The sequence below is a fragment of the Myxine glutinosa genome, chromosome 4, assembly GCF_964187855.1.
Source record: "Myxine glutinosa chromosome 4, kmMyxGlut1.1, whole genome shotgun sequence".
Lineage (NCBI taxonomy): Eukaryota > Metazoa > Chordata > Myxini > Myxiniformes > Myxinidae > Myxine > Myxine glutinosa.
This window is the reverse complement of record NC_136264.1, coordinates 109,090,882-109,117,877: the sequence shown is the minus strand read 5'-3', so window position 1 is coordinate 109,117,877 and position 26,996 is coordinate 109,090,882. Positions and strand designations below refer to the sequence as shown.

At 44.3% G+C, this 26,996-nt stretch overlaps 1 protein-coding gene across 1 annotated transcript; it reads right to left on the bottom strand.

Annotated features, from left to right (window-relative positions):
• Positions 1 to 698: 698 nt before the first annotated feature.
• LOC137425940 (glutamate receptor ionotropic, delta-1-like) lies at positions 699 to 25,770 on the bottom strand. The gene is made up of 5 exons (XM_078775292.1): positions 25,760 to 25,770; positions 23,800 to 23,998; positions 22,927 to 23,090; positions 5,824 to 6,067; positions 699 to 2,116 (listed from the first exon to the last, which is right to left on the bottom strand). The coding sequence occupies exons 1-5, from the start codon at positions 25,768 to 25,770 to the stop codon at positions 1,667 to 1,669; spliced, it is 1,068 nt and encodes a 355-aa protein (XP_078631418.1). The 3' UTR covers positions 699 to 1,666.
• Between the last annotated feature and the right edge of the window lie 1,226 nt (positions 25,771 to 26,996).

Here is a 26,996-nt window from a genome sequence, read left to right as displayed (position 1 = left end):
GTTAGTTCCACAGGCATGGAAAGAGAGGAACGAATGAGTGGAAGTAGGCAGTGGTTCTGGATTTTGAGAGTTTCAACAGAATGGGGTTGCAGGTGCATCATGTGCGCCCTGCAGAAACCTGGGTAGCGGGGGAGGAAGGGGGGGGGGGGGTGTACAATGCACAGTGCAAAAACATAAAGGAGGTGATGAGGGGTAGAAGACAGAGAGCTCAGCGACCTGTCTGCGATGGAAAAGTGATAGGCCCATAGACTCAGATTCATCACAGGAGATTCAAAGGATCTTCAAGGTCTTAGTTTCCACGGCATCAAGTTGAGAAAAGTGTCAGGCAGGGGCGCCAGCCCCAATGGGAGAGCAGTATCCCATCAAGCTGCAGATGAAGGTCTTATAGGTAGATAAGAGTCCAAGTGTGCCGAGGAAGGATTTGCATGACAGAGGATGCTTAGTTTGCGGCTGACTTTGGAGGCCAGATTAGAAATGTAATTTGCCAAAGAAAGAACATGTCTGATGGTGTGGCCCACGAGTTTGAATGACTGAACTTCTGCACACTACGAGTTATTTTCCATTTACCCATGCCTGACAGAATAATGCGGTGTTCCTTATACTTTTAATTATCGTGACACATGCAGTCGGTCTATGCATGAGCTGGTTCAAATTAATTATTTTGCAATCCCTGAACTGAAACTGCACAAACTCACATGTGAATCACACTGGGCACTTTCTTTATTAAACACACACTCCTTTTGAAAAGTAAAAGAGAACCATTCAACAACAACACAGGCTAAGCCAAATCACAACCTCTCTACTTCTTTCCAAGTGGCAAAAGCAATGGAATGACTTTTTAATACAGACAAAGCAATATGAAGAATGGAGCCAAGGAACCTTGTAAAGCTCTTGCATAGAGATAATGATTATACCTTAACTGGTTTGAAGTGTTTCATGCATGGTTGAGCCGAAGGAGGTATGCCAAGCACAAGATCTGGATTGAGCTCCTCAGGATTCCAAACACCTCCTCATTGTGTATAATCAATACATAGCATATTAATTTGCTCATGTCAATGGAAAATAGAAAACCTAAAGATATGCATTGAGATTTACCATGATGAGGTGGGAAAGTTTGCTTTGTAGAGTAAAAAGACAGGAAATGTTGGCCATTGTAATTTATCTTCAACACACAAAATCGTAAAATACTCTGAGACTTTGCTCTTGAACACATGGAATCTTTAAGCAAAAGTTTTTCCGGTATAGTACAGATCATGAGCCTGAAACTGACAAAAAGACCAATCGTTTGTGGTAGCAATGCTCTATTCAATCAGGCCCTGACACAGTGCCTATAAGTGGACATTAAAAACACAATTGGCCTAATGAGGAAATACATCACACCCTTCTTTAGCACCGAAACCAAAAGCATACCCATGCCTGTTATCTACATTTCTGTTGGAAATGCCCTGCACAAGCAGGTTTCAAATAAAGAAGTTTGTAAAGAAGCTAGGGAAGGAAGAAATGGAGAATTAAGAAAAAGAAAGGAGGAAGAAGCAGGAAGGAGGAGGGATGGAATAGGTCTATTGAATTACATTGCATTTGCGAGTTCCTTTCCTCAACCCGGTTCAAAACATTTTAACAAATCCTGTATTTAATACCTACCCTGGTTCGTGGCTATAAAGACCACTCATATGGATGTGCTGTGTAACTGTTCTCCATCTGTTTCCTGTCCGGAGCTTGCTGCCACTGCCTGAAAGCAAACAGACTTCACCATGCAGGGTCTCAAGGTAACTGATGTCTGTGGTGAAATGTCTGGAGCTTCCCCGCTGCCCTCACCGATGGACAGGACCTGGCCAAAACCTCCATCTTCACAAACAGGTTCCTCACTGGATGTAATCAGGAGGTCCTGGCCTCTTGACAGCCTTGAGAATTGCGTGTCTCTGTCACTGCTGCCGTTTCCACTGGAAGACGGCAGCATTGGTGTCTGCACAGTTGAGTCTGGGCCAACATTAAAGAAAGAGTCTGCCCCTGAGGACGGCTCTGAGTTGGTACACATGAAGGACTCTGGCCTCAAGTTGCTTGGCTGGAGACTGCGTATTTTCTGCTGTACAGTCTCCAAGTTAATCTCCTTCTCCTCCTGTGAGATAAAAAAAAGTGCAGAACCCTAAAAGTGGTACCACAACCTGTTTTTTTATAACAAAAACATCAGACGCAGAATGCTTAGTTATCAGTCGACATACAGTGCATTCAGGAAGTATTCAGACCCCTTCACCTTTTTCACATTTTGTTATGTTGCAGCCTTATGCTGAAATCGTTTAAATTCATTTTTTCCCTCATCAATCTACACTCAGTACCGCATAATGACAAAGAGAAAACAGGATTTTAGAAAGTTTGGCAAATTTATTAAAAAAAAAAAACTAAAATATGACATTTACATAAGTATTCAGACCCTTTGCTCTGACACTTGAAATTTAGCTCAGGTGCCTCCCATTTCGCTTGATCATCTTTTAGATGTTTCTGCACCTTGATTGGAGTCCACCTGTGGTAAATTCAATTGATTGGACATGATTTGGAAAGGCACACACCTGTCTATATAAGGTCTCACAGCTGACAATGCATATCAGAGCAAAAACCAAGCCATGAGGTCGAAGGAACTGCCTGCAGAGCTCACAGACAGGATTGTGTCGAGGCACAGATCTGGGGAAGCCTACAAAAAAATTTCTGCTGCATTGAAGGTTCCCAAGAGCACAGTGGCCTCCATAATTCTTAAATGGAAGAAGTTTGGAAGAACCAGGACTCTTCCTAGAGCTGGCCGCCCGGCCAAACTGAGCAATCGGGGGAGAAGGGCCTTGGTAAGAGAGGTGACCAAGAACCCGATGGTCACTCTGGCTGAGCTCCAGAGATCCTGTGTGGAGATGGGAGAAACTTCCAGAAGGACAACCATCACTGCAAAACTCCACCGATCTGGGCTTTATGGCAGAGTGGCAAGACGGAATCTTTCCAGATTTCAGTTTAATTCTTTTCAGTCTTTCTTTTTCAGTTTAATCTTTTTCAGTTTCAGTTTAAATATTTTCAGTTTAATTCCGAGTATAATGGGTAATTCTTAAGGGTGATTCTGAAGGGTAATTCTAAAGGGCAATTCTAAAGGGTAACTCTAAAAGGTAATTCTAAAAGGTATTTCTATAGGGTAATTCTAAAAGGTAATTCTAAAGGGTAATTCTAAAAGGTAATTCTAAAGGGTAATTCTAAAGGGTGATTCTAAAGGGTAATTCTAAAGGGTAATTCTAAAGGGTGATTCTAAAAGGGAATTCCAAAGGGCAATTCTAAAGGGCGATTCTAAAGGGTGATTCTAAATGGTGATTCTAAAGGGTAATTCTCAAGGGTATTTCCAAAGGGCAATTCTAAAGGGCGATTCTAAAGGGTGATTTTAAAGGGTAATTCTAAAGGGTAATTCTCAAGGGTATTTCCAAAGGGCAATTCTAAAGGGTGATTCTAAAGGGTAATTCTAAAGGGTGATTCTAAAAGGGAATTCCAAAGGGCAATTCTAAAGGGCGATTCCAAAGGGTGATTCTAAAGGGTGATTCTAAAGGGTAATTCTAAAGGGTAATTCTTAAGGGTAATTCCAAAGGGCAATTCTAAAGGGCGATTCTAAAGGGTGATTCTAAATGGTGATTCTAAAGGGTAATTCTCAAGGGTATTTCCAAAGGGCAATTCTAAAGGGTGATTCTAAAGGGTAATTCTAAAGGGTGATTCTAAAAGGGAATTCCAAAGGGCAATTCTAAAGGGCGATTCTAAAGGGTGATTCTAAAGGGTAATTCTAAAGGGTAATTCTTAAGGGTAATTCCAAAGGGCAATTCTAAAGGGCGATTCTAAAGGGTGATTCTAAAGGGTAATTCTCAAGGGTATTTCTAAAGGGTAATTCTAAAGGGTGATTCTGAAGGGCAATTCTAAAGGGTAATTCTACACGGTTCTAAAGGATAATTCTAATGGGTTTCGTTTGTTTTTAGGCTTTGCCTATTTCATATTAGAGATGCCAAACTGAACCGCTTCTTTCGGACACAGGTGCGATTTTTTATTTTTTAGGCCTCCGCCCCAGAAGGTGTCCGAAGGCATTATGTTTTTGGGTTGTCCATCCGTCCAAGCTAAACCTCGTTTTTCTCCGCAACCATATGTCCGATTGAGATGAAACTTTCAGGGTAGCAGTAACACCCATGCAGAATGTTTTCATGATAATTGTGATGTCATTGGTCACGTGGTATGGCAGCTATCTTGGATTAAACGCAAATAATAATAAAAATATTTCTCGGAAACCACTGAATGGAAAAAATTTAAACTTGGCACATTGTCAAGTACTCCCAATGGGGAACAAAAGCATGATAATGATGACATCATAGGTGAAGTAACACGGATAATGTCCGTGTTAATCGGACATTAACCGATTTGGTTTACAAGCCAAAAATGTTTGAATCAAATTCCTTATCCTAAAAATCAGAAATTGCATGCACATGATCTATGGCCCATTCGTATTGAAATATTAAATTTATGACAATATAGGTCATATGGTTTGGCAGCCATATTGGATTTAACCTAAAACCTTAAAAAAACAGCTTCTCCCAAACGACCAAATCGATTGACTTAAACTTTACGTGTGTCATTGACTAAGAATGGCGATTAAAAGATGATCACGAAAACATCATTGGTCACACGGTGTGGCAGCCATATTGGATTGAAGGAAAATATTAAATAATTCTATCTCTGAAGCCACTTACCCTCTTGATGCAAAATTTTACAAATATCATCGAAAACACCACGGTTGCATATAGTTTGAAAATGATGTCGTAGGTCACGTGGTTTGGCAGCCATATTGGATAGAAAAACGAACATTATCCGATCAACATGAAACTTAACAAATGTGATCCACTACCCATACATATGCAGGGTGTACATTTTTTAAGGTCATATGTCACATGGTATGGAAGCCATGTTAGCTAGAAAGCAGATATTTAAAAAAATCCCTTCTCTGAAACTGCTTCACCGATCGATGTGAAACCTGTCATTGCTGGTGAAAATGTGATACGTGAAAACAGCTGAAGGGATTTAAATCAAACTTGTTTATTTTTAGGACGGTGAACGATGGAACCTACCCATTGTGGGACTATGCGGATGCATATTGGCAACAGTCACAATGTTCTAGTTTGTTACAGTTTAAATGTGGAATGTAAATTTTTAGATACCCCGTATATCCAAATTCTAAATACTTCAGCTTTAATGGCTGGAGATATGTACTGAGACTTGTAGATGTGCAGGACCTCATGTTTCTGGTTTGGGGCCTCATTACACAGTTGAGAAGGTAAGAGTAGCCTATCCAAAGGAGAATGACATCAATATACTATAAAGTATAAACTAATGGTTATAATCATACCATTAAAGAAGATAAACGATGAGATTGGCATGAATGATGTTTATCATTAATTGCTTACAATGGGGAACATAAGGACATTTTGGGAAACCCGCTGATTGGGTCAGATCTGCTACCTCAAAAAAGATGTTGGATCTCCCAACCTGCTACCTTCACTCTTACTTTTAGTCTATCAGCTTGGTATAAATAGAATAAATGAGGGTGTGTATAATTTCTAACTTTCTGCAATGCTCGTGAGAGCATTTAATGGATGCAAAGGCTATGACATACATCAATACATTAAAATGGTTAAAACAATCCCATAAAAGTTGTTTTTAGAGAATTTCATCCATTAGTTTATAATTGTAGAACAAAACAGGAAAACCAGAGATTTGTTTTGGATTCCATGGGATTGTTTTTCGGTGTGGAATTATATTCCTGCTCACCGGTTTGGGAGGGCAGAGGTTGCGTGGATGGCTGCTCCTGCAGACTTCACAGGCTCCAAGCAAGCAAGCAAGAAGTAAACCAACAGCGAGGATGGCAAAAGCCCCCGCAAGTCCAGGCAGATCAAGGCCTTGTGGGTGTGCAGGACTCAATGGAGAACCATATGGGTCACACTTTCCAAGATGGCGTGGCCACCACTTTTGCCGTAATGCCTCAAGTTCACCGTTCTCCTGCAGCTCCAAAAGCCTGCCATACAGGAAGTCTGTCTTACACAGGGCTGGTTTTTTTTTTTTACCACAAAACTTATTCTTCATCAAATGTAAGTGAACGAAAAACACCTCATGCAACAAAGTTGATTGTAATAGTTTTGCTGCAGCAAAAATAAAGTTTCCCCCAGCAAACTGCTGCCCCAGTAAACCCATTGTTAACCCTGCGGGAACTGAAGTTGTTTCAGAAAGCCTGGAAACTGCCAAGATTGATAACACGAGTCCCTTTTCATCCAGTCTCCCGATTACGAGGCATCAGGGTTGATACTCGCCGAGCTTGGAGCATTAGCATGGTGGCACAGCCGGCCATTTTGTTCTGGGTATTTGGAAAGTTGCCACTCTGCCTGAGATTAACATTTTTTCTTCATCAGGTTTCAGGTTAGTTGTGTTTGGTTGGCTACCTCGCCCTCCTGAGAGGCACCAATGAATCATCATACGACTCTTCTTCTGACCCAACTTTGGCAGTTTAAATGAGCAATGGCTCACCCGGTGAGGGTATGTGCCAGCTTGTGAGATTTTCCTGGCTCAGGCAGTACACAGGTCACCTTCTTAATTACACGCTTCTTTCTCCCTCAAACCGGCGTGACTGGTCAGTGATGGTTGAACCTATGAAGGTGTCATTTTATAAAGTTAATCAGTGATACACACATGCTATGCCACTTAAGCCGAATCTACCTGTTCCATATTCTGCCTTTTGTCATAGACGTTTTCAAGGGTCATCAGGATCCTCACTTTTATATGGCTTCTAAACTATGGGCCCAATGGAGCCCTGTCTTAGCCCGTCCCCTGTGCAGCAGGAGATGGAGTTTTGTAATCACTTCTATGTGTGTGTATGCAGTGACGTAGTGATGGTTTGTGGCGCTCGGGGCGAAGGTCAGAAATAACGCCCCCTGCCGGCACTGACATAGTCAGAAATTCCTATTGAGGGGGCCATATGAACCGATTACCGGATTCGAACCATTAACCGATTCAAACGTTTACCCGATTCGAACCATTAACCGATTCAAACGTTTACCCGATTCGAACCATTAACCGATTCAAACGTATACCCGATTCGAACCATTAACGGATTCAAACGTTTACCTGATTCGAACCATTAACCGATTCAAACGTTTACCGGATTAGAACCATTAACCTATTCAAACGTTTACCGGATTCGAACCATTAACCGATTCAAACGTTTACCGGATTCGAACCATTAACCGATTCAAACGTTTACCGGATTCGAACCATTAATCGATTCAAACGTTTACCGGATTCGAACCATTAATCGATTCGAACCATTAACCGATTCAAACGTTTACCGGATTCGAACCATTAATCGATTCGAACCATTAATCGATTCGAACCATTAATCGATTCAAACGTTTACCGGATTCGAACCATTAACCGATTCAAACGTTTACCGGATTCGAGCCATTAATCGATTCGAACCATTAACCGATTCAGACGTTTACCGGATTCGAACCATTAATCGATTCAAACGTTTATCGGATTCGAACCATTAATCGATTCGAACCATTAACCGATTCAGACGTTTACCGGATTCGAACCATTAATCGATTCAAACGTTTACCGGATTCGAACCATTAATCGATTCGAACCATTAACCGATTCAGACGTTTACCGGATTCGAACCATTAACCGATTCAGACGTTTACCCGATTCAAACCACTAACCGATTCAAACGTTTACCGGATTCGAACCATTAACCGATTCAAACGTTTACCGGATTCGAACCATTAACCGATTCAAACGTTTACCTGATTCGAACCATTAACCGATTCAAACGTCTACCGGATTCGAACCATTAACCGATTCAAACGTTTACCGGATTCGAAGCATTGACCGATTCAAACATTTACCGGATTCGAACCATTAACCGATTCAAACGTTTACCGGATTCGAACCATTAACCGATTCAGACGTTTACCCGATTCGAAGCATTGACCGATTCAAACATTTACCGGATTCGAACCATTAACCGATTCAAACGTTTACCGGATTCGAACCATTAACCGATTCAAACGTTTACCGGATTCGAACCATTAACCCATTCAAACGTTTACCGGATTCGAACCATTAACCAATTCAAACGTTTACCCGATTTGAACCATTAAACGATTCAAACGTTTAACCGATTCAAACGTTTACTGGATTCGAACCATTAACCGATTCAAACGTTTACTGGATTCGAACGATTAACCGATTGAAACGTTTACCAGATTCGAACCATTGCCCTATTCGCATCTTACATTATGTTTCTCAGGCCTTTACAGGATTCGAACCATTATCAGATTACCATAGTGCATAATTTACCCTATTTACGCATTCGCATCTGTCTTTTGTAGAAAGAAATCCACAACACCCCCCATTTTTGTAATGGTACAACCCTAACTTTGAATCGCGTGGAGGGTAAAGGGTAAAGGATAAAATGTAAAAGGTAATGTGTAAAGGGTAAAGTGTAAAGGGTAAAGGGCAAAGTGTAAAGGGTAAAGTGTAAAGGGTAAAGTGTAAAGGGTAAAGTGTAAAGGGTAAAGTGTAAAGGGTAAAGTGTAAAGGGTTAAGGGTAAAATGTAAAGGCTAAAGTGTAAAGTGTAAAGGGTAAAGTGTAAAGGGTAAAGGGTAAAGGGTAAAGGGTAAAGTGTAAAGAGTAAAGTGTAAAGGGTAAAGTGTAAAGGGTAAAGTGTAAAGTGTAAAGGGTAAAGTGTAAAGAGTAAAGTGTAAAGGGTAAAGTGTAAAGTGTAAAGAGTGAAGTGTAAAGGGTAAAGGGTAAAGGGTAAAGTGTAAAGTGTAAAGAGTAAAGTGTAAAGGGTAAAGTGTAAGGGTAAAGGGTAAAGAGTAAAGTGTAAAGGGTAAAGGGTAAAGTGTAAAGAGTAAAGTGTAAAGGGTAAAGGGTAAAGGGTAAAGTGTAAAGTGTAAAGTGTAAAGAGTAAAGGGTAAAGGGTAAAGTGTAAAGGGTAAAGGGTAAAGTGTAAAGGGTAAAGGGTGCTAACTTCACGGACATCTGTGCGATGTGATAGAAATAGGAATTCGGAAAAAAGTGAATCCGGATGGAAAGGAGTTTGTAAACATCGACCTGACACATTGACACGGAGCACGGAGTTTAAACTGGAAAAAGTGGTTTTGAAAGTTGCTTTTCGTGATCTCACGAGTTCATTGAATTATAATTTATATAAAATACGATCAAACGGAGCACGAAAACGTTTTTTAGTGTGTAATTTGGTACCCCATCCACTTCGCGCCTGGTGCGGTTGCCCCCTCCGCCACTGTGTGTGTGTGTGTGTGTGTGTGTGTGTTTGTTTGTTTGTTGTTTGTCTGGGCCGTCACTTTTTTTTACCATTTGACCTAATGTCATCAAATTTTCACCAAAGCTTTGTTATAATAATTCAGAGAAGGCATAATTTTGTCAAAGGTCAATGTCACATAAAATCATCAATTGTCATCCAATTGACCTGAAATTTAAATTTACTATTTGAGTTTTGTCATCAAATTTTCAATAAAGCTTTATTATGATAATATGGAGCAGACAAATTAATAATACGAGCAGGGACCCGTGGAACAGAGTGCCACGGAAAACCCTCCCTTTGTTAGGGCAGTGTATAGGCAAGTAGTATTGTAGCGTGGTGCTACGCACGCAACTTGTTTGCCGATGAAGGTAAGCCACAACGCGTAAGGTCGAAAGAGTCTTTATTCAATAGCTCAAACTGTAGCACTGACTCGCTCGGGGCTGCGCGCCCCGTGTATATCCCGAGGCCATGCCTACCCCTCGGGCGTGGCCGACACCCTCTTGGTGCGCGGAATGATGTCACCGCGCCAGCGAGCCATCGTGTCCGCCGCACGCGCTCCCCCCCCCAGAATTCCCGCGCACCTGAAGGGTCAGTTTGCAGGGCAAACATATGACCCGGCCGAAGCGCCCTCTGGCGGCTGGCGGCGTCTGGGATGTCGGGATGTCATCTGGGATGCCCCCGGCGGCACCTGGGATGGGTGCAGGACCGGGGGGGGGCGTGCTGGCGGGGCTGGGCGGTGCCAGAGGACCGCCCGCCGGGGGGCGGCCCCGACGCGGGGGCCGAGCCACTGGCGGGGGGTGGTCCACGTCGAGGTGGGCCGGCTTGAGGCTGTCCACGGAAACGCGGTCAGGAGTACCGCCGATGTCGAGGGTGAAGTGTTTCACCCCGGTCTCCAGCACACGGAACGGCCCGTCGTACGGGGGCCGCAGTGGTGTCCGGTGGGCGTCGTGGCGGACGAACACGTACTCTGCCGTGCGACGCTCCGGGGCGACGTGCGTTGGCGGGCACCCGTGGTGCGCCGTCGGCACCGGGGCAAACCTCCGGGCGGTCTCCTGCAGTGCGAAGCGACCATGGTGCCGTGGAGTCGGGGAGGAACTCGCCCGGCACCCGCAACGGTTGTCCGAAGACCAACTCCGCCGCGGATGCACGCAGGTCGTCCTTGGGCGCCGTCCGGAGGCCCAGCAGGACCCAGGGGAGCCTGTCGACCCAGCCGCCGTCGCGGGAGGTGGCCCAGAGCGCGGCCTTCAAGGAGTGGTGGAAGCGCTCGCACAGGCTGTTGGCCTGGGGGTGGTAGGCCGTGGTGCGGTGCAGCTGGATGCCGAGCCCCCGCGCGACCGCCCCCCAGAGCTCCGAGGTGAACTGGGGGCCGCGGTCGGACGAGATGTCCGAGGGGGCGCCGAACCGGGCAACCCAGGTGGCGATGAACGCCTGCGCGACGTCCGCCGCCGTCGTCGCCGCCAAAGGCACGACCTCCGGCCACCGGGTGGTGCGGTCCACCATGGTGAGGACGTGGGTGAAACCCCGCGAGGGGGGCAGAGGTCCCAACCAAGTCCACGTGAACGTGGTCGAACCGACGTTCGGGCACCGTGAACGGGGCCAAAGGGGCCTGGGTGTGGCGGTGCACCTTCGCGCGCTGGCACGCGAGGCACAACCTGGTCCAATCGCGGACGGCCTTCTGCAGGCCATGCCAGACGAACTTGTCAGCGACCAGCCTCTGGGAGGCCTTCGTGCCCGGGTGGGACAGGCCGTGGATGGCGTCAAAAACACCGCGGGCACGATGGGGCGAGGCCGCCCGAGGGAGACGTCGCACAAGAGGCCGTGCCCGTGCCGTCGAACGGCACCTCGGTGACGCGGAGGCCCGTGACGGTGGTCCGCAAGGCCTGGACGTCGGGGTCGGCGGTCTGGTCCACCGCCATCCGGGCATAGTCGATCCCGAGGTGGACCGCGTGGGCGACGGACCGGGAAAGGCAATCCGCCACCGGGTTGTCCTTTCCCGCGACGTGCCGGATGTCCGTCGTGTACTCGGACACGGCCGAGAGGTGATGCTGCTGCCGGGCCGACCATGGCTCGGCGACCTTAGCCATCGCGAAGACCAGGGGCTTGTGGTCGACGAAGGCCGTGAACGAACGGCCCTCGAGCAGATGGAGGAAGTGCCGGACTGCCAGGTGGAGCCCGAGCAACTCGCGGTCGAAGGTGCTGTACCGGTGTTCGTGTGGGCGAAGCTGCCGGCTGAAAAACGCCAGCGGTTGCCAAGCGCCACGCACCCATTGCTCGTGCACCGCGCCCACCGCGTAGTCCGATGCGTCGATGGTGAGGGCGAACAGTGCATCGAGCGCCGGGTGCGCGAGCATGGTGGCGTTAGCCAAGGCGAGCTTCGCGCCCGCGAACGCCACGTCCATCTGCTCGGTCCAAACAACGTCACCTTTGCCCGGCTTCCCCCGGAGGGCCTCGTGCAGGGGGCGCAGGAGCTGGTCGATGCAGGGCAGGAAACGGTGGTAAAAGTTCACCATTCCCAGGAACTCCTGGAGCCCCCTGATCGTGCGGGGGCGCGGAAACCCCTTGACCGCCTCCACCTTTGCCGGTAAGGAAGTGGCCCTGTGCCTGGTGATGCGGTGCCCCAAAAAGTCGATTTCGGCGACGCCGAACCGGCACTTGGCGGGGTTTACGATCAGGCCATGCTGGCCCAGGCGTTCGAAGAGCGTGCGGAGGTGGCGGAGGTGCTCTTCGCGGGACGCGCTTGCGACGAGGATGTCGTCCAGGTAGACGTAAACGCAATCCAAGATGCGCAAGACGCTGTCCATCAACCGTTGGAACGCCTGAGCCGCATTCTTCAACCCGAAGGGCATCCGAAGAAACTCGAAGAGGCCGAATGGTGTAAAGACGGCCGTCTTCGGTATTTCCTCTGGCCTGACGGGGACCTGGTGGTATCCGCGGATGAGGTCCACCTTAGAAAATAAGGACATTTTCGCCAACCGGGCGGAAAAGTCCTGAATGTGAGGGACCGGGTAGCGGTTGGGGGTGGTGGCATCGTTGAGGCGGCGGTAGTCTCCGCAAGGCCGCCATCCCCCGCCGGGCTTCGGCACGATGTGCAGTGGCGACGTCCAAGCGCTCTTGGAGCGCCGTACGATGCCCAGCCGCTCCAGCGTAGCGAACTCCGCCTTCGCCACCGCGAGCTTCGTCGGCTCGAGGCGGCGTGCCCGGGCGTAGACCGGTGGCCCGACGGTGGGGATGTGATGTTCCACCCCGTGCTTGATGGCCACCGCCGAGAAGGTGGGCCGCGTGAGGGCCGGGAAGCTGGCGAGGAGGCGGGTGAATTCATCCGCTGCCGGAAGCGTACAAACCAACCTCGCCGGAACCGAACCGCTCAGCAAGCCCAACGAACTCAAGGAGCTGCCCAACGAACTGCTCAGCGCACAAGCAAGCGAGCTGAACGTTTCGGCCTGGACGAGGCGTCTGTTCTTCACGTCCACCAACAACCCATTTGCACATAGGAAGTCCGCACCGAGCAATGCCATGGGCATGCTGGCGGTTACGAACGTCCATTGAAAGCATTGCCCTCCGAACCACAGGGAGAGGCAGCGCTCCGCGAATGTGCGTATGGGTGTACCGTTGGCTGCAAGCAAGGCGGGGCCCCGGCCCGCGGTTCGCTTGTCGGACGTGGAGGCGGGGATAACGCTCACCTGTGCGCCTGTGTCGCAGAGGAAGCGATGCCCGGACAAGGTGTCCATGACAAAAAGGAGGCTGCCAGAAAGGCCGATGCTCAAAGCCGCTACCGAGCGCCGGCCCGGGAGTTTCCCGACTTGCCAAACGAGCACGGCGGGCAACAATTCCTAGCCTTGTGGCCAAACCTGGCGTGGAAACGGCACCAGGTTTGCGGCGGAGGCAGAGGCCACGGCTTTCGCGGTGGTGGTGGGCGGGGCGTGGCGGCGGCCACGAGGTGTGCATCGGCATCAGCCTCGGGATCCACGAGGTGTGCATCAGCATCAGCTTCGGGATCCGCGACAGCCGCACCGACTCTCGCCCGCGTCACAAGCCGCGAAAAACTTGTCGGCCTCGACGGCCAGAGCGCGGGGTTCCTTTATTTTGGAACCGGCCAACGCGAACCGTACCTGTGCTGGCAGCTGGCATAGAAAGAGCGCCCGGAATAAAAAATCCGGGGCTTTGTCACCCAGCAGCGAAAGCATGTAGTCCATCCGGACCGATGGTCGTGTGTCGCCGAGTTCGGGAAGGTCCAGGAGGCGGTCGGCCCGCTCGCACTCCGTGAGGCCGAACGTGGCGATGAGGAGACGCTTGAGCGCCTCGTACCTGTGGTCAGCCGGTGGGTTCCGCAGGACGGACACGACTCAGGCGGCTGTGCCAGGCCCGAGGGCGGCGATGACGTGGTAATAGCGCATCTCATCCGCCGTTACGCCTCGAAGTTGGAACTGTGCCTCGGCCTGCACGAACCATACTTCGGCCTGAGCTTCCCAAAACTCAGGGAGCTTCACCGCTACCGCGTTGTTGGCCATGGCGCGTTCTGTGGTCAGCGACGGCTGAACCAAAAGGGGTAACCAATGTAGCATGGTGCTACGCATGCAACTTGTTTGCCAATGAAGGTAAGCCACAACACGTAAGGTCAAAAGAGTCTTTATTCAATAGCTCAAACTGTAGCACTGACTCGCTCGGGGCTGCGCGCCCCGTGTATATCCCGAGGCCACGCCTACCCCTCGGGCGTGGCCGACACCCTCTTGGTGCGCGGAATGATGTCACCGCGTCAGCGAGCCATCGTGTCCGCCACAGTACCGTATTAATACGTCATTGCAGTACGATTTATTTTCTTCAACGATAAAAGTCCTTCTTGGCCATGGGAGGTGACATCGTGGGTTCTGAAATAATACACCGCTTTAATAACTAGAACGCCACTCAGTAGAGCACATACTCCCGCCGTGGGTTTAGTTGGAATAATACGTTTTGTTTATCACCCCTCTCCCCAAAACAATAAATGAAAAAGAAAGTAGGCCCTAACTGTCAGATAATTAATTTTGATACATCTCGGAATTAGAGGAGAAAAACATCATTTAAGAATAAGAATAAGAATAAAAGCTTTAATGCAGTAAAACAGAAAAAAACTAGAACGGGCACTCGGTAGAGCGCATACCTTCGCCGCAGCTACTGTTCTGTACTTGGTAAAAATACGATTTTGACCTTTTCGTGACCTTGACCTTGACCTTTGACCCGATTGCTCCCAAAATCTAATCAAATGTGTCCCGTATAATAACCAATCATCCCACCAAATTTCATGCAATTCGGTTGAATACTTTTTGAGTTATGCGAATAACATACACACACACACACAGACATACAAATAAATACACAGCGATCAAAACATAACCTTCCGCTTTTGCGAAGGTAAAAATCAATTCTTCCTAAGCAATTCTTCGTTCCTACAGGTCACTTTCAAAAAAAACGAAACAATTCTTCCTTATCCCAAGGGCAATCATCGCACCAACTTTCATCCAAATCCGTTCAGAACTTTTCCAGATATCTTGTTCACGAACACACAAACACACAAACACACACACACACACACACACACACACACACACACACACACACACACACACACACACACACACACACACACACACACACACGGCTCCCTGGCGGGAGTGATGAACGTTAATTAGTGCAGTATTATTGCCTTATCCGTACTGTGTCGTTGGAAGACCCATACCGCCTGTGCTTTCAATATGATTTTAACAATCCGTATGTTTGTGTTTTACACTGAATGGACAACGTAAATGTAGAGCATGTAGATTGTGATATATGACAGGTTCAACCACTTCGACGACGTGTTCAGCCTGAACGGCATATAAATTAAAATGGCGGTCGATGGAGTCAGCCATTGTATGCCGTCTTAAGCCGTAATGACATCATAGACGTAATGACGTAGCGGGACAAACGGACACAATACTGGCGCTACTTAAATATAAACATTGTCAAAAGGTCAAAAGTTTAAAGGTCAGTATCACCTAAAATTATCAACTTCCATCCAATTGACTTGAAATTTTAAGAATTTGCATATTGGGTGGACTGAATTGGTTTACCAATCAAAAGCTAGAAGCTGTTTTTTTTTTTTAGATCAAAAGGTCAAAGGTCGAGGTTGTGTAAAATCATCAACTTTTGTCCAATTGATCTGAAATTTTAAGAATTTGCATAATGGGTCACAGAATGGGTTCACCAATCAAAAGCTAGAAGCTGATAATTTTTTTTAGATCTAAAGTTCAAAGGTCAAGGCTGCATGAAATCATCAATTTTAATTTTGTATTTTTACCTCCGCCACCAAAGGTGGAGGGAGATTATGTTTTCACCCCTGTCTGTCTGTCTGTCTGTTTGTTACTTGCGAAAATCTTGCAAAAGCTTGTTACTTGTGAAAGATTTTTCATGCATATTGGTTGGTCTTGTGTGCTATTCTGTCTGATTGTCTGTCTGCCTGTTTATTTGTCTGTCTGTCTGCCTGTATGTCAGTCGCCTACAGGTCACAATTTTCAACAAATCTTCATGAAACTTCACCAAATGGGAGAGTTGGTCATAAGCAAGAAGCCTATTTTGTTTTAAGGGTCAAATGTCAATCGGTCAACGTAGGCCAAAGGTCACCAACTTTATCAGATTTCTAAAATCCTCAATTTCATTCAATTGACTTAAAATTTTAAGAGGATTTGCATGTCTGGTCACTGAATTCAATCACCAATTATATTTAGGTCAACATAGGCCAAAATGTCAACAAAGGCCAAATTTCTAAAATTCTAAATTTTCATCCGAATAATTTGAAATTTGAAGCGGATTCACACATATGGTCACTGAATTCAACCCCAACTATTTTTGAGGTCAACATAGGACAACATGTCAGCATAGGCCAAAAGGCCAACAGCATAGGCCAAATTTCTAAAATCCTCAATTTCATCTGATTGACTTGAAATTTTAAGAGGATTTGCATACCAGGTCACTGAATTCAACCACCAATTATTTTTGAAGTCATAAAAGGCCAACAACTTATTTTAGGGATTTCCGAAAGTATCGTGCTATGCATGACATCTTTCTTGTTTGTTTGTTTGTGAACAAGATATCACATGAAAAAGTTTCAGACGGATTCAGACAAAATTTGGCAGACAGGTAGCGTATGTGACAAGGTCTAAAATCTAAATGATTAGATTTTGGTGTAGATCCGGATTAGGATCCGGCTAGTGGAATTTTTTAAGTGATTCTTCAACATTGCGAGATTGGGCCAAAAACGATACATAGCAGGATATCTCCAAAAGTTGTGGACGGATGATTTTGATTAAATGTCTGGTGAAATTGTGATTTTCTGGTCTACTCTGGGATACAAAACGTAAACTGGACACCTGGCGGAGGTACAGTCACATGAAAAAGTAAGTACACCCCATGTAAAGTTTTGACTTTTTCAACATATTTCAACATACAGCTATTTGATCTTCATTTCAACAAGATTGTTAGATAAAGGTGATATAATATAACAAATATCATGAAACATTTACATTTTGTAGTCCATTGTATAATTTAAATAAACATAAATGCAAATTTTGCACGTGGAAAAAGTAAGTACACCGACATTTATCACTACTTCAAATACCTAAAATTAGAATCAGGTGCACCAGCTCAGGTGCAAATGATTAGAACATCGTTAGAGAGGATCTTGGAGGAACCTCTCTTATTTAAACCTCAGACATTTAGTTTGGTTTGCTCTTTGTTGTTGAAGCATGCGGCATCACCATGCCTAGATCAAAAGAGCTCTCGGAGGCCTTCAGAAAGAAGGTTATAGATGCCTACGAGTCTGGGAAGGGATTTTAAAAGATCTCGAAACAATTTGAAATCAATCAATTCGTGATCTCACGTAACGAGATCTGTCCGGAAGATCATCTACAAGTGGAGAAGATTCCAAGCAACTGCCAACTTGTTCAGGCCAGGCCGCCCCAGCAAGTTCAGCCCGAGAGCAGACCGCAAGATGCTGACAGAAGTCTCTAAGAACCCCAGAATGTCATCACGGGACCTAAACGTAGCTCTTGCCACTGTTGATGTCAAAGTGCACGAGTCTACCATTAGAAAGAGGCTGCACAAATTTGATCTACATGGGAGGTGTGCCAGGAGGAAACCTTTGCTGTCCAGAAATAACATCAGGGCAAGACTAAAGTTTGCCATTGAACACCTAGACAAAGATCAGCACTTCTGGAACAATGTGCTCTGGACAGATGAGTCAAAGGTAGAGCTATTTGGCCACAGTACCAGAAGACATGTTTGGCTAAAACCAAAGACAGCATTTGACCACAAGAACCTGATACCAACTGTAAAGCATGGTGGTGGAAATATTATGGTTTGGGGCAGCTTTGCTGCATCAGGGCCTGGGCAGCTCACCATCATAGAATCCACTATGAATTCTTCATTGTACCAGAGGTTGCTTGAGGATAATGTGAGGCCACCTGTCGGAAAGTTGAAGCTCAACCGAAGGTGGACCTTGCAACATGACAATGACCCTAAACATCCCAGTAAATCCACCAAGGAATGGCTGAGAAGAAAGAAATGGAGGGTTCTGGAATGGCCAAGTCCAAGCCCGGATCTAAATCCCATCGAGATGTTGTGGGGGGATTTGAAACGAGCTGTGCATGCAAGAAACCCCTCAAACATCGCACAGCTGAAAGAATTCTGCATGGAGGAGTAGGCAAAAATTTCTCCCAGTCGATGTCAGAGACTGGTAGACAGTTATAAGAAACGCCTACTTGAGGTTGTTTCTGCCAAAGGGGGCAATACCACCTATTAGAGCCAAAGGTGTACTTACTTTTTCCACATGCGAAATTTGCATTTATGTTTATTTAAATTATACAATGGACTACAAAATGTAAATGTTTCATGATATTTGTTTTATTATATCACCTTTATCTATCAATATTGTTGAAATGAAGATCAATAGCTGTATGTTGAAATATGTTGAAAAAGTCAAAACTTTACATGGGGTGTACTTACTTTTTCACATGACTGTATGCTCTCTACTGAGTGCCGTTCTAGTTTTTAACTGTTTTCGTTATTTTGAGCATAAGGAAGAAGATGTCTGAATACAAACGGACGCAGATGGGCTTTGCATTTTCAGATGCTTTCTAGTTTTCCTTTTGTTGATGTCCTTGATGACTGTTGGCATGTTTTCCTGTATCTTCCCTCAAGCCCTTAAACTTATTCAGAATATCACAACCAGTCTCATAGCTCAAGTTCGTAAATTTGATTAGATTGCTCATGTCCGAAAAACACTTCACTGACTGCCAGTAAACCACCGTTTAGATCCTACAATATTGCTGGTTACCTCGAAAGCTCAACAATAATTGTTTCCTGCCTACATTTCTGACTTACTCACACCTTAAATCCCTGCAAGAAAGCTATCATCAAACAACAGGAATATCATTAGAGAACACTCTTTTGTGCTTTCTTTAATGGATAATTTTATTTTTCATTGCAGTCACTTCTGTCTGTCAACCTGGTGAGCTTCAGACTAGTTATGAAAGATTGCTTGGTATTGTGATCAAGGTCTTTGCTAGGGAAATAAATACCCCTGTTTGGAGCATTTTTTTCCCCATGCCCATACAAAGACAAATATAATCTGAAAGGAAAGTCCACTGCCAGCACATTTGTCAAAAAGCTTCCTAGTTTGAGTTTGATTCTTTGCCAAATTATAAACTGTCAGATTTGTGCTTTGCATGCAGGGTGGTGTATCAATGGGTGTACCCTCCCTTGGATGTATGTTAGCTAGGAACACACCTGCAAGCATAAGCTGATGGATGTTAAATATCCCACGGTGTCTTTCGATGAAGCGTCGGCGAGGTCAAGTCGGCAGCATGACAAAATTATACAAAATCTACCCTAACTTACAGGGCCCCTGCATCAGCAATGCAACCCAACAAGAGAAATGTGCACACCTGTGGCCCAAACACATATCCTGACTCCTGTTGCAATATGCAACTAGATGGATGAAAAATACATTATCTCCCGATTTTAATCCACCTCCTGAATTTGGAGCCAGAAGTGATGGCATAACATGGATTATTTGCAAGAACTTCATCTGTAGAATGTAATTTTTTTGCAGCAAAAATCACTGCTGAGTCTGACTTTAAGACTCTGTTTATGGGTATGAGGTTTAACCACCTGTAAGTGTGCTCCAGAGACATGGTATCCTCTGGTTATATCTTGCACATACACATGTGGCAGTGATAATAACCACCACTCAGTTTGCATGCGCTATTGGGACCTTTTGAGAATGTAGTCATAAATCGTTCTACTGCACAATATCATTGTCTAATGTCTAATGCTTGGACATTATCTAAGTACTACAATCTTGATACAACATTAGATATCAACTGAGCCATCTTGTCCATTGTTCAACAAGCAAAATATTATTCGTCTCACGGCTCACCATCTCTGCCCTCGACATCTCTTTCAGGTTTCTATGACACCGACTTATTTAATGGCCCAAATTTATATCCACCTTATTGTGGTGTTATCTGGGGAAAGTAGTTTTGGCTCAAGTCTTTCATATACCACGCCTGATGTTGAATGGAAGGTAGCAGGAATTTGGCCAGGCTGCCGCCAACAATTCTCATACTCGTCAAAAAAGAGAGTGGAATTTGAAGATCCACCAGTAAATGCTAGCAGACAAGTGCACAGCCATCTGAAATATGATTCAATTTTTGCTGCAATACTTTGTCTGCAAAGCACCAATCCGACAGTTTATAGTCGGGTTGGGAATCAACCTCAGACGAGACTACAATGGTTAGTGCACTATCTCTGTAGCATACAGTTGGACTTCCATTACTTTCAGGTAATACTTAAGTATTCTTTGCAGCTTTCTGTGGCAGCAGTATGATATGTAAAAGAACAATATGGAAATGCACATCCCAAAATATCGAGGTTTTCCCCACATGCTGCTTCAAGATACCCACTGATCATCTCCACAAATAAGTATTTTCCAATGTGTTTTATTTTGAAATCGTGAACTGCATTGTGAAAGGCAGTCACAATATATACAGGTAATGGCACTTGCCTACCCTCTATCTCCTCTATTTATTGCAGTGTTTCCTTCCCTTCTCTATCTTCCCCTTTCTTGTTTGTTAATTCCCTTGCTTAATGCATCGGATTGTTGCCTCACTACCTCACTTTCAGTGCATTCATTGACAATTTGCCCTCAATCACCTTTCCCTGCCATGATCCTATATTTGTTCCAACCACAAAAACACAACATGGTAATACCCCTTATATTAGCTTGGTCATTCACCCATAATTAAATAGAAGGAAAGAGTCCAAGATAGATTCCAAATTAATCTATAAATAATAATTGTTTGATTGAAATTTTTTTTTTTAAAGCATTTGGCGAATCTTGCAACATTGTGGATATTCCCCAGTTTCTCCAAAATATTACCCATGTTTAAACAAGAATGACCACACGGTGGTCACAACCTGCGACAAAATCCGGTAACGGGCCAATCGGGAAACACACATTTAAATACTCTTAAAAGATGGACAGCATGATTGGCAAACACACATTTAATGTGTTATTAAAAGATTAACTCTTATTCATGTCACCCTCCCCATGGTTATATCAGAACGAACCAATTTGTCACACGGTCACAGATTGTTTAACCCCAATATGGGGCCGTTCAAAAATTACATAACGCTATTTATTTAGGGAGGTGTGTACTGTGTGTGCTGAAGGGCTTAGTTAAACCTTACTAATACTTTTTGACATATGATTAGATTTTTCAGGGCCCCTCATCGTGAATAACACTCGATCCAAAGAAAGGCAATGGAAATCTGATGAAACAAACACAGGCAGTATATAATTCGCAGAGGCCTTCATACCTGATGTCTTAGGTCCACCAGAAAACCAAGATGGTGGCCATATTATTTCGTCTACATGCCATGGTGGGTGGAGTCAAGTGACAAATGTGGGTGTGGTCCTGCAACTGTCAGACCAATGGCTGCACATTTCAAAAATCAACCCCCAACAAGAACCACAACAACAGCAACAACAACCATGTGGAGCTCTTGTAGACCTGTGACATGTCACAGGTAATAAGTGGTATTTCTAAACAACTTCCCCCATGCCTATGCAGATTAAACATATTCTGGATCCATGTACACATTATTTACTCAAAATTACATTAGGTGTAAGTCACGTCAATCTTTCTGCACAGGTGCAGAAGGCCAAGAGTATAGCTGGTGAAATATGGGGATGGAATGGAACATGCGCTTTACGCTCAGATAAAATCTTTATATGCGGAGACTGGCTCGTCTGTGTCCGAGTCAATGTCTTGTCCGTGCATGCTGATAGAAGAGTGTGTAAAGCTAAAGCTTCCCTCGTCCTGGTGTAGACTCTAGTCGCAGACTATTATCGTCTTGGTCTATGCAAATGGGCCCAGTTTTGAGTCAAGCCTAGCAAAAATGGATCAAATGTAGATGGAACAGCTCAAAGGAAAAGTATGGAACGAATGTGCAATCGTACCAGGTCAATAATTAGGACACATTATACCATTCATTGGCTTCCTTTAAAGTAAATTATCTGAAAAGTAAAATGTGACATAATAATCACAGTAAAATAATAGAACAAAGGAGGGAATTATTGGTTGAAGAAAACAGATTATACATTTCTGAAGAACATTATTTGTTACATAGGTTTTATGATGTCCGATTGCTACCTCCGAGTGAGGAATTGACTGAAGAGCTCTGACACATTTTCAGGCTCAAGGCAAGTTAACTTTATCAATGATACTCTCAAAGAGCACCGACCTATCATTATATCTGAAGGACCTTGGTTAGTCAAAACATCACTTTCTTCCTTTGAAATTCAGAAAATTTGGCCAATATAATGCTATAACCTGACCCATCATGCCACTCAGAAAAAAAGTACAAAATATTAATATGATGACCAGTTGGTATTGGACGGACAAACCACAGAGAGCTTCCAACATCCATCAATGGGGCAAGCCAGCTTTAAACGTCTGAAGCTGATGAAAATTAGTTCCGTCACGAAAGGTGACTAATGGAACCGCATCCATCACCTACTAAAGTCCAGAGAAGGCCGTGGTCGAAATCTAAATCTATTGCTGACATGGTTTCTGCCTCAAGAATCCTTCTGTGTGGCCAAATGGGTTACTCATCAATGACAGGGTTTAAGGCTAATTTCAGATCCTTGTTTTTTCTGTTTCTGCAGGATGGGTGGTCGACATCTGAGATTGGGCACCAGAAGCGTTTACACCTCTACACCTCATTAACACTATTGTTTTGGTAATTGTTTTGTACCCTAGCAATATGACAAGGTATAGATCTTCTTCCTTACCTATCCTGTACACAAGTTGCAAGAAAGGTTCCTAGAAATCATTTTCTAGATTCTGACACATGCTGCTTGATTTTTGCACAAACATTATACATTGTCTTCATGGAGACAAGGCCTTCCGTGTGGTGCAGTGCCAGTGGTGTGTGTAAAGTATATTGAGGAAGTTTGAGATTAGGTGCTAACCTTTGTGAAAAGATATCCTTGAAAGGGCTGCCCTGCTGAAGAGCCAGGCCATAACCCTTGTCATAAAGCATGTTACGCACACTCAATGCACACTCGTCATCTCTCAATGCTGCATGCTCCAGCACTGCAGTGTCCCAGAGGAAAGCATATCCACCTCGTTTTACCTGTTGTGCACACACCACACACGTAAATGTAATGAAAACATGAAAGGGAGATTTTAGTAAAGAATAATCATTGTTGATGGGAAAACTTTTTCCTTCACCTGCTGAATCATTGTACATTTTTGGACTTTGTACTTTTTTTGTTTTCATTTTTACAATAGTGTTTTAATGGACAACATAGCAAAAAGTTTTCATTGCATATTTGTGGAAATGGTGCTGGTAGATTTAGCATGTGATAGTATAGCATCTCAGATGTCCAGTTTGATTACTTCTCAACTATATTTACAAATAACATCTCTAAAAAGCTATTCCATAAAACTCATCATGCTGTACATCTTTAGCACATCAAACATATTCTGACACTTGCTATTTATATCTTATGCCAAATAATAACTATAGAGTTCAATTTCATTAGGGTATGGATTTTTTCCACAATTTCATTAGTTTAATAACTATAGAGTATGGATTTAAACTTTTTTTGCTCATCCAACAGGACATTATGGAGATATTACCCTCAATGGTGCTCGTGCAGCCCCAACTAGCTTTACCATCAATAAGGTAGAATGTTTTAACCTGGTGGCACAAAACATTATTTTCTACACAAATTCAGTGGCACAAGGCAGATCATTCCTCAAAAGTACTGTGACGGCTACTCATTTCCCAATGTTGTGTCTTGCCAGTCCAGCCTGTGCACAAAAGTTAAGCAGCTCACCCTGGCCAGCCCCTCGGCGACGTTTCGCACACAGTTCTCAGAGCCATTGTTACGGCTGACAGTTGCCCAGAGGTGGGCATAGGTGCTGTACTCTGGCAGGGAGGGGTTGAGCGCACGTGCGTGCAACTGTTCGTACAGTGCAGAGTGCAGCACAGTACCAAAGGTCACATCAGTTTGACGTGCCAGTTCCTGTAGTGAGCTACGTCATGGAGCAATTTTGGAGTGGGTGAAGGAAGAAATGGGAAAGGGGGCAAAGATTATTTGATGAAAAACAATGTTTTGCAGAGGTTAACTTACAGTATGTGGGTTACAAGGTACATTCATGAGAACCTACAGTGATGGAAGGATGGGGGGTGGACGGGAGGGCTAGCAACCACATGGTGATTCATAAAATCGAAGAACAGGGTCATCCTGAAGACTTACGTTTTGGTGGGGTGCACAATTTGCATGCAAATTCATCAATTCGACAAATTGCACAAAACAGCCCCAGTGAGAATGTTGGTACCAGTTGATTTACAAGTCCAATGAATGTTTTGTCAATAATCAAATCCAATACTGTTATGACATAGAAAACACAATTACAGCAGTCATTACGTTATGTGGTGTCGTACTAGATACAGGAATGGATGTCAGTGATGAATGTTATGATCTGTGATGAGTACAGATAATCAAGAGTGCAACAATTGATGAAATCAAGAGGACGTTGATTGAGGTATGCTAACCGCCACGGGAAGGAAGGAGAAGCTGATGCTTCTACAATGAACCCCTTTGTCAGAGCAAAAGAGTGACTAAATGTTAATGCCTGAAACTTCTCCAACTTCTCCTTGTTTCCCATGGTGGTTATCAGTGTATAAATCAATGTCCTGTTACTTTCATCTATTATTTCACCTGTCCGTCAACGGAGATGGACACTAGCTTTCACCAGCAAGACGACTTAATTTTCGTCCAGAGTATAGTTGTGCCATGTTAGGAGTGCCTGTCTGAAATTCCAGATATTATAAGTTTTAAATACTCATGTGGCAGTTTCATTTATCTATATATATGTAAAAGAAAGATTTTGTTTGTTTGTTTGTTTGTTTGTCTGCACGCGCTAATCTCCTGAACGGTGAAAGATAGGAGGAAACCTCTAAAACAAAAAATGTCGGGACGGGCCCTGGGAAGGTTAGGTGGCGAGGCTGGTCGAGGCCACCTCGGCCGGGCTGGGCCCATTTCGCAATTAAAAGCTGAGCTGAATTATAGTAGTCAATCTTCTACGGCTGTGAGTAAAAGCTGAATTATAGTAGTAAATTCATTCAAAAATAACCAAAACCGTCGGGACGGGCCCTGGGAAGGTCATAGGCTAGGTGGTGAGGCTGGTCGAGGCCGCCTCGACCGGGCTGGGCTCATTTCGAAATTAAAAGCTGAGCTGAATTATAGTAGTCAATCTTCTACAGCCCCGAGTAAAAGCTGAATTATAGTAGTAAACTCATTCAAAAATAACCAAAACCGTCGGGACGGGCCCTGGGAAGGTCATAGGCTAGGTGGTGAGGCTGGTCGAGGCCGCCTCGACCGGGCTGGGCCCATTTCGCAATTAAAAGCTGAGCTGAATTATAGTAGTCAATCTTCTACGGCTGCGAATAAAAGCTGAATTATAGTCGTAAATTCATTCAAAAAGAACCCGGGCAACGCCGGGTGCATTCGATTAGTACTATTATAAGTTTTGAAAAAGTTTAATTTATACTGTAATACATATAGCTGTTTAGGCTAGCAGTAGTGAATTCCATCGATGCAGTCAGATTATTGTAAAAATACAAATAAAAACATACATGTGCAGATTGAACATAAAAGTGCTAAATATTTCGATGAAATATAGTATGTATTTACATGCATAAATACATAAATAATTAACAAAATCAACCAGATATCTGCGATCACAAAGCGATCACCAAGGTTAAGCCTCACCCGGCTGGTGGAGACCTACCTTTCGCCCATGATCCAATGATGGCCCCATTTTTTGAGTCCACCATATTATGTTGACCTTCAATATTTAAATATAGAGTGTAAATTAAAAAATTGTGTCCTTATTTACAATCAATCCATAAAACTCAACACCATGAAAATCAGACAAAAATTATTCAAGCTTTGATTAAAAAGGTGTTTATGTTAATTAGGTCACAATCCTGAAAAGGTAGATCAAGGACACTAATCAAATATCAGGTGCACAACTTCAATGCAAGTCCACTATTATGAAACAAAAACATATTGGAAGGCCAAGTGGTCTTTGAGATTCTGCATTGGCAAAATTGAGCGATGACAAAAAACGCATTATTTTCAGACCACCATTGGACCTTAACTTTTAACTCGGAGGGGCATGATGTAAATCAAGTGTAAATGCGGCTTACTTTGGACTATCTAGGGAGTGCAATTTTGTTCTGATCAGACACACCTTAGTCAAGTTATGGTGAAAATATTAAAATGTGTACAATTGGGTCATGACCTTAAAAGTAGGTCAAAGTCAAGATAATTAGGTCAACCCATCAGACTTTTACATCCATTATTTCTGCAAAATTTCATTTTGAAATTCCAAGCCAGATCCGAGATACAGCTCAGACATTGGCAGAAAAAGGGGAGAAGAACCAAAATGGTGGTTTAGTACTCCAAGGGATCTAAGACATTGACCTTTAACCAGTAGGGGTATGATGTAAATTAATCATAAATGCGCCTTGCTCTTGGCTATCTAGTGAAGAAAATTTCATTCTGATTGGACAAAGCTTAGTTGGGTTATGGTGAAAATGTTAAAATGTTCAAAATTACGTCATGACCTTACAAATTCGGTCATGGTCAAATATTTATATCATCCCTCCATACTTTATATTTACATCATTGATGCAAAATTTCATTACTGGCTGGCTCTACAATACTGGTCTGAACTGGTACTGAATACTGGTTTGAATACATTACTGCTCTGAACTGGCTCTACAATACAGCTCAGAAATTTTGGAAATTGAGAGTGCAGGAAGAAAAAAAATCCTAATATATTGATATGGTTCTGAGATTTGTATATATGACACCATTAAAGGGCAAAGGTTTTCCCCCCATAGTTAGTCCACAAGCAACACGTAGGCCCACTTAGAGTATTAGTTATGTCATAGTATGTGTAAGAGTAGGCCATTTCCCTAGTAACATCTGCGTTGTGTAAAGAAATGAGCTCAGGTCCT

Bases quoted from the DNA above. Each gene is read 5' to 3' on its own strand.
- LOC137425940 (XM_078775292.1), bottom strand. The intron at 6,068-22,926 runs GTTAGCACCTAA...CCTGTATGGCAG, and splicing joins AAGGATATCTTTTCACAAAG to GCTTTTGGAGCTGCAGGAGA. The intron at 2,117-5,823 runs GTGAGCAGGAAT...TTTATCTCACAG, and splicing joins ACCTCTGCCCTCCCAAACCG to GAGGAGAAGGAGATTAACTT.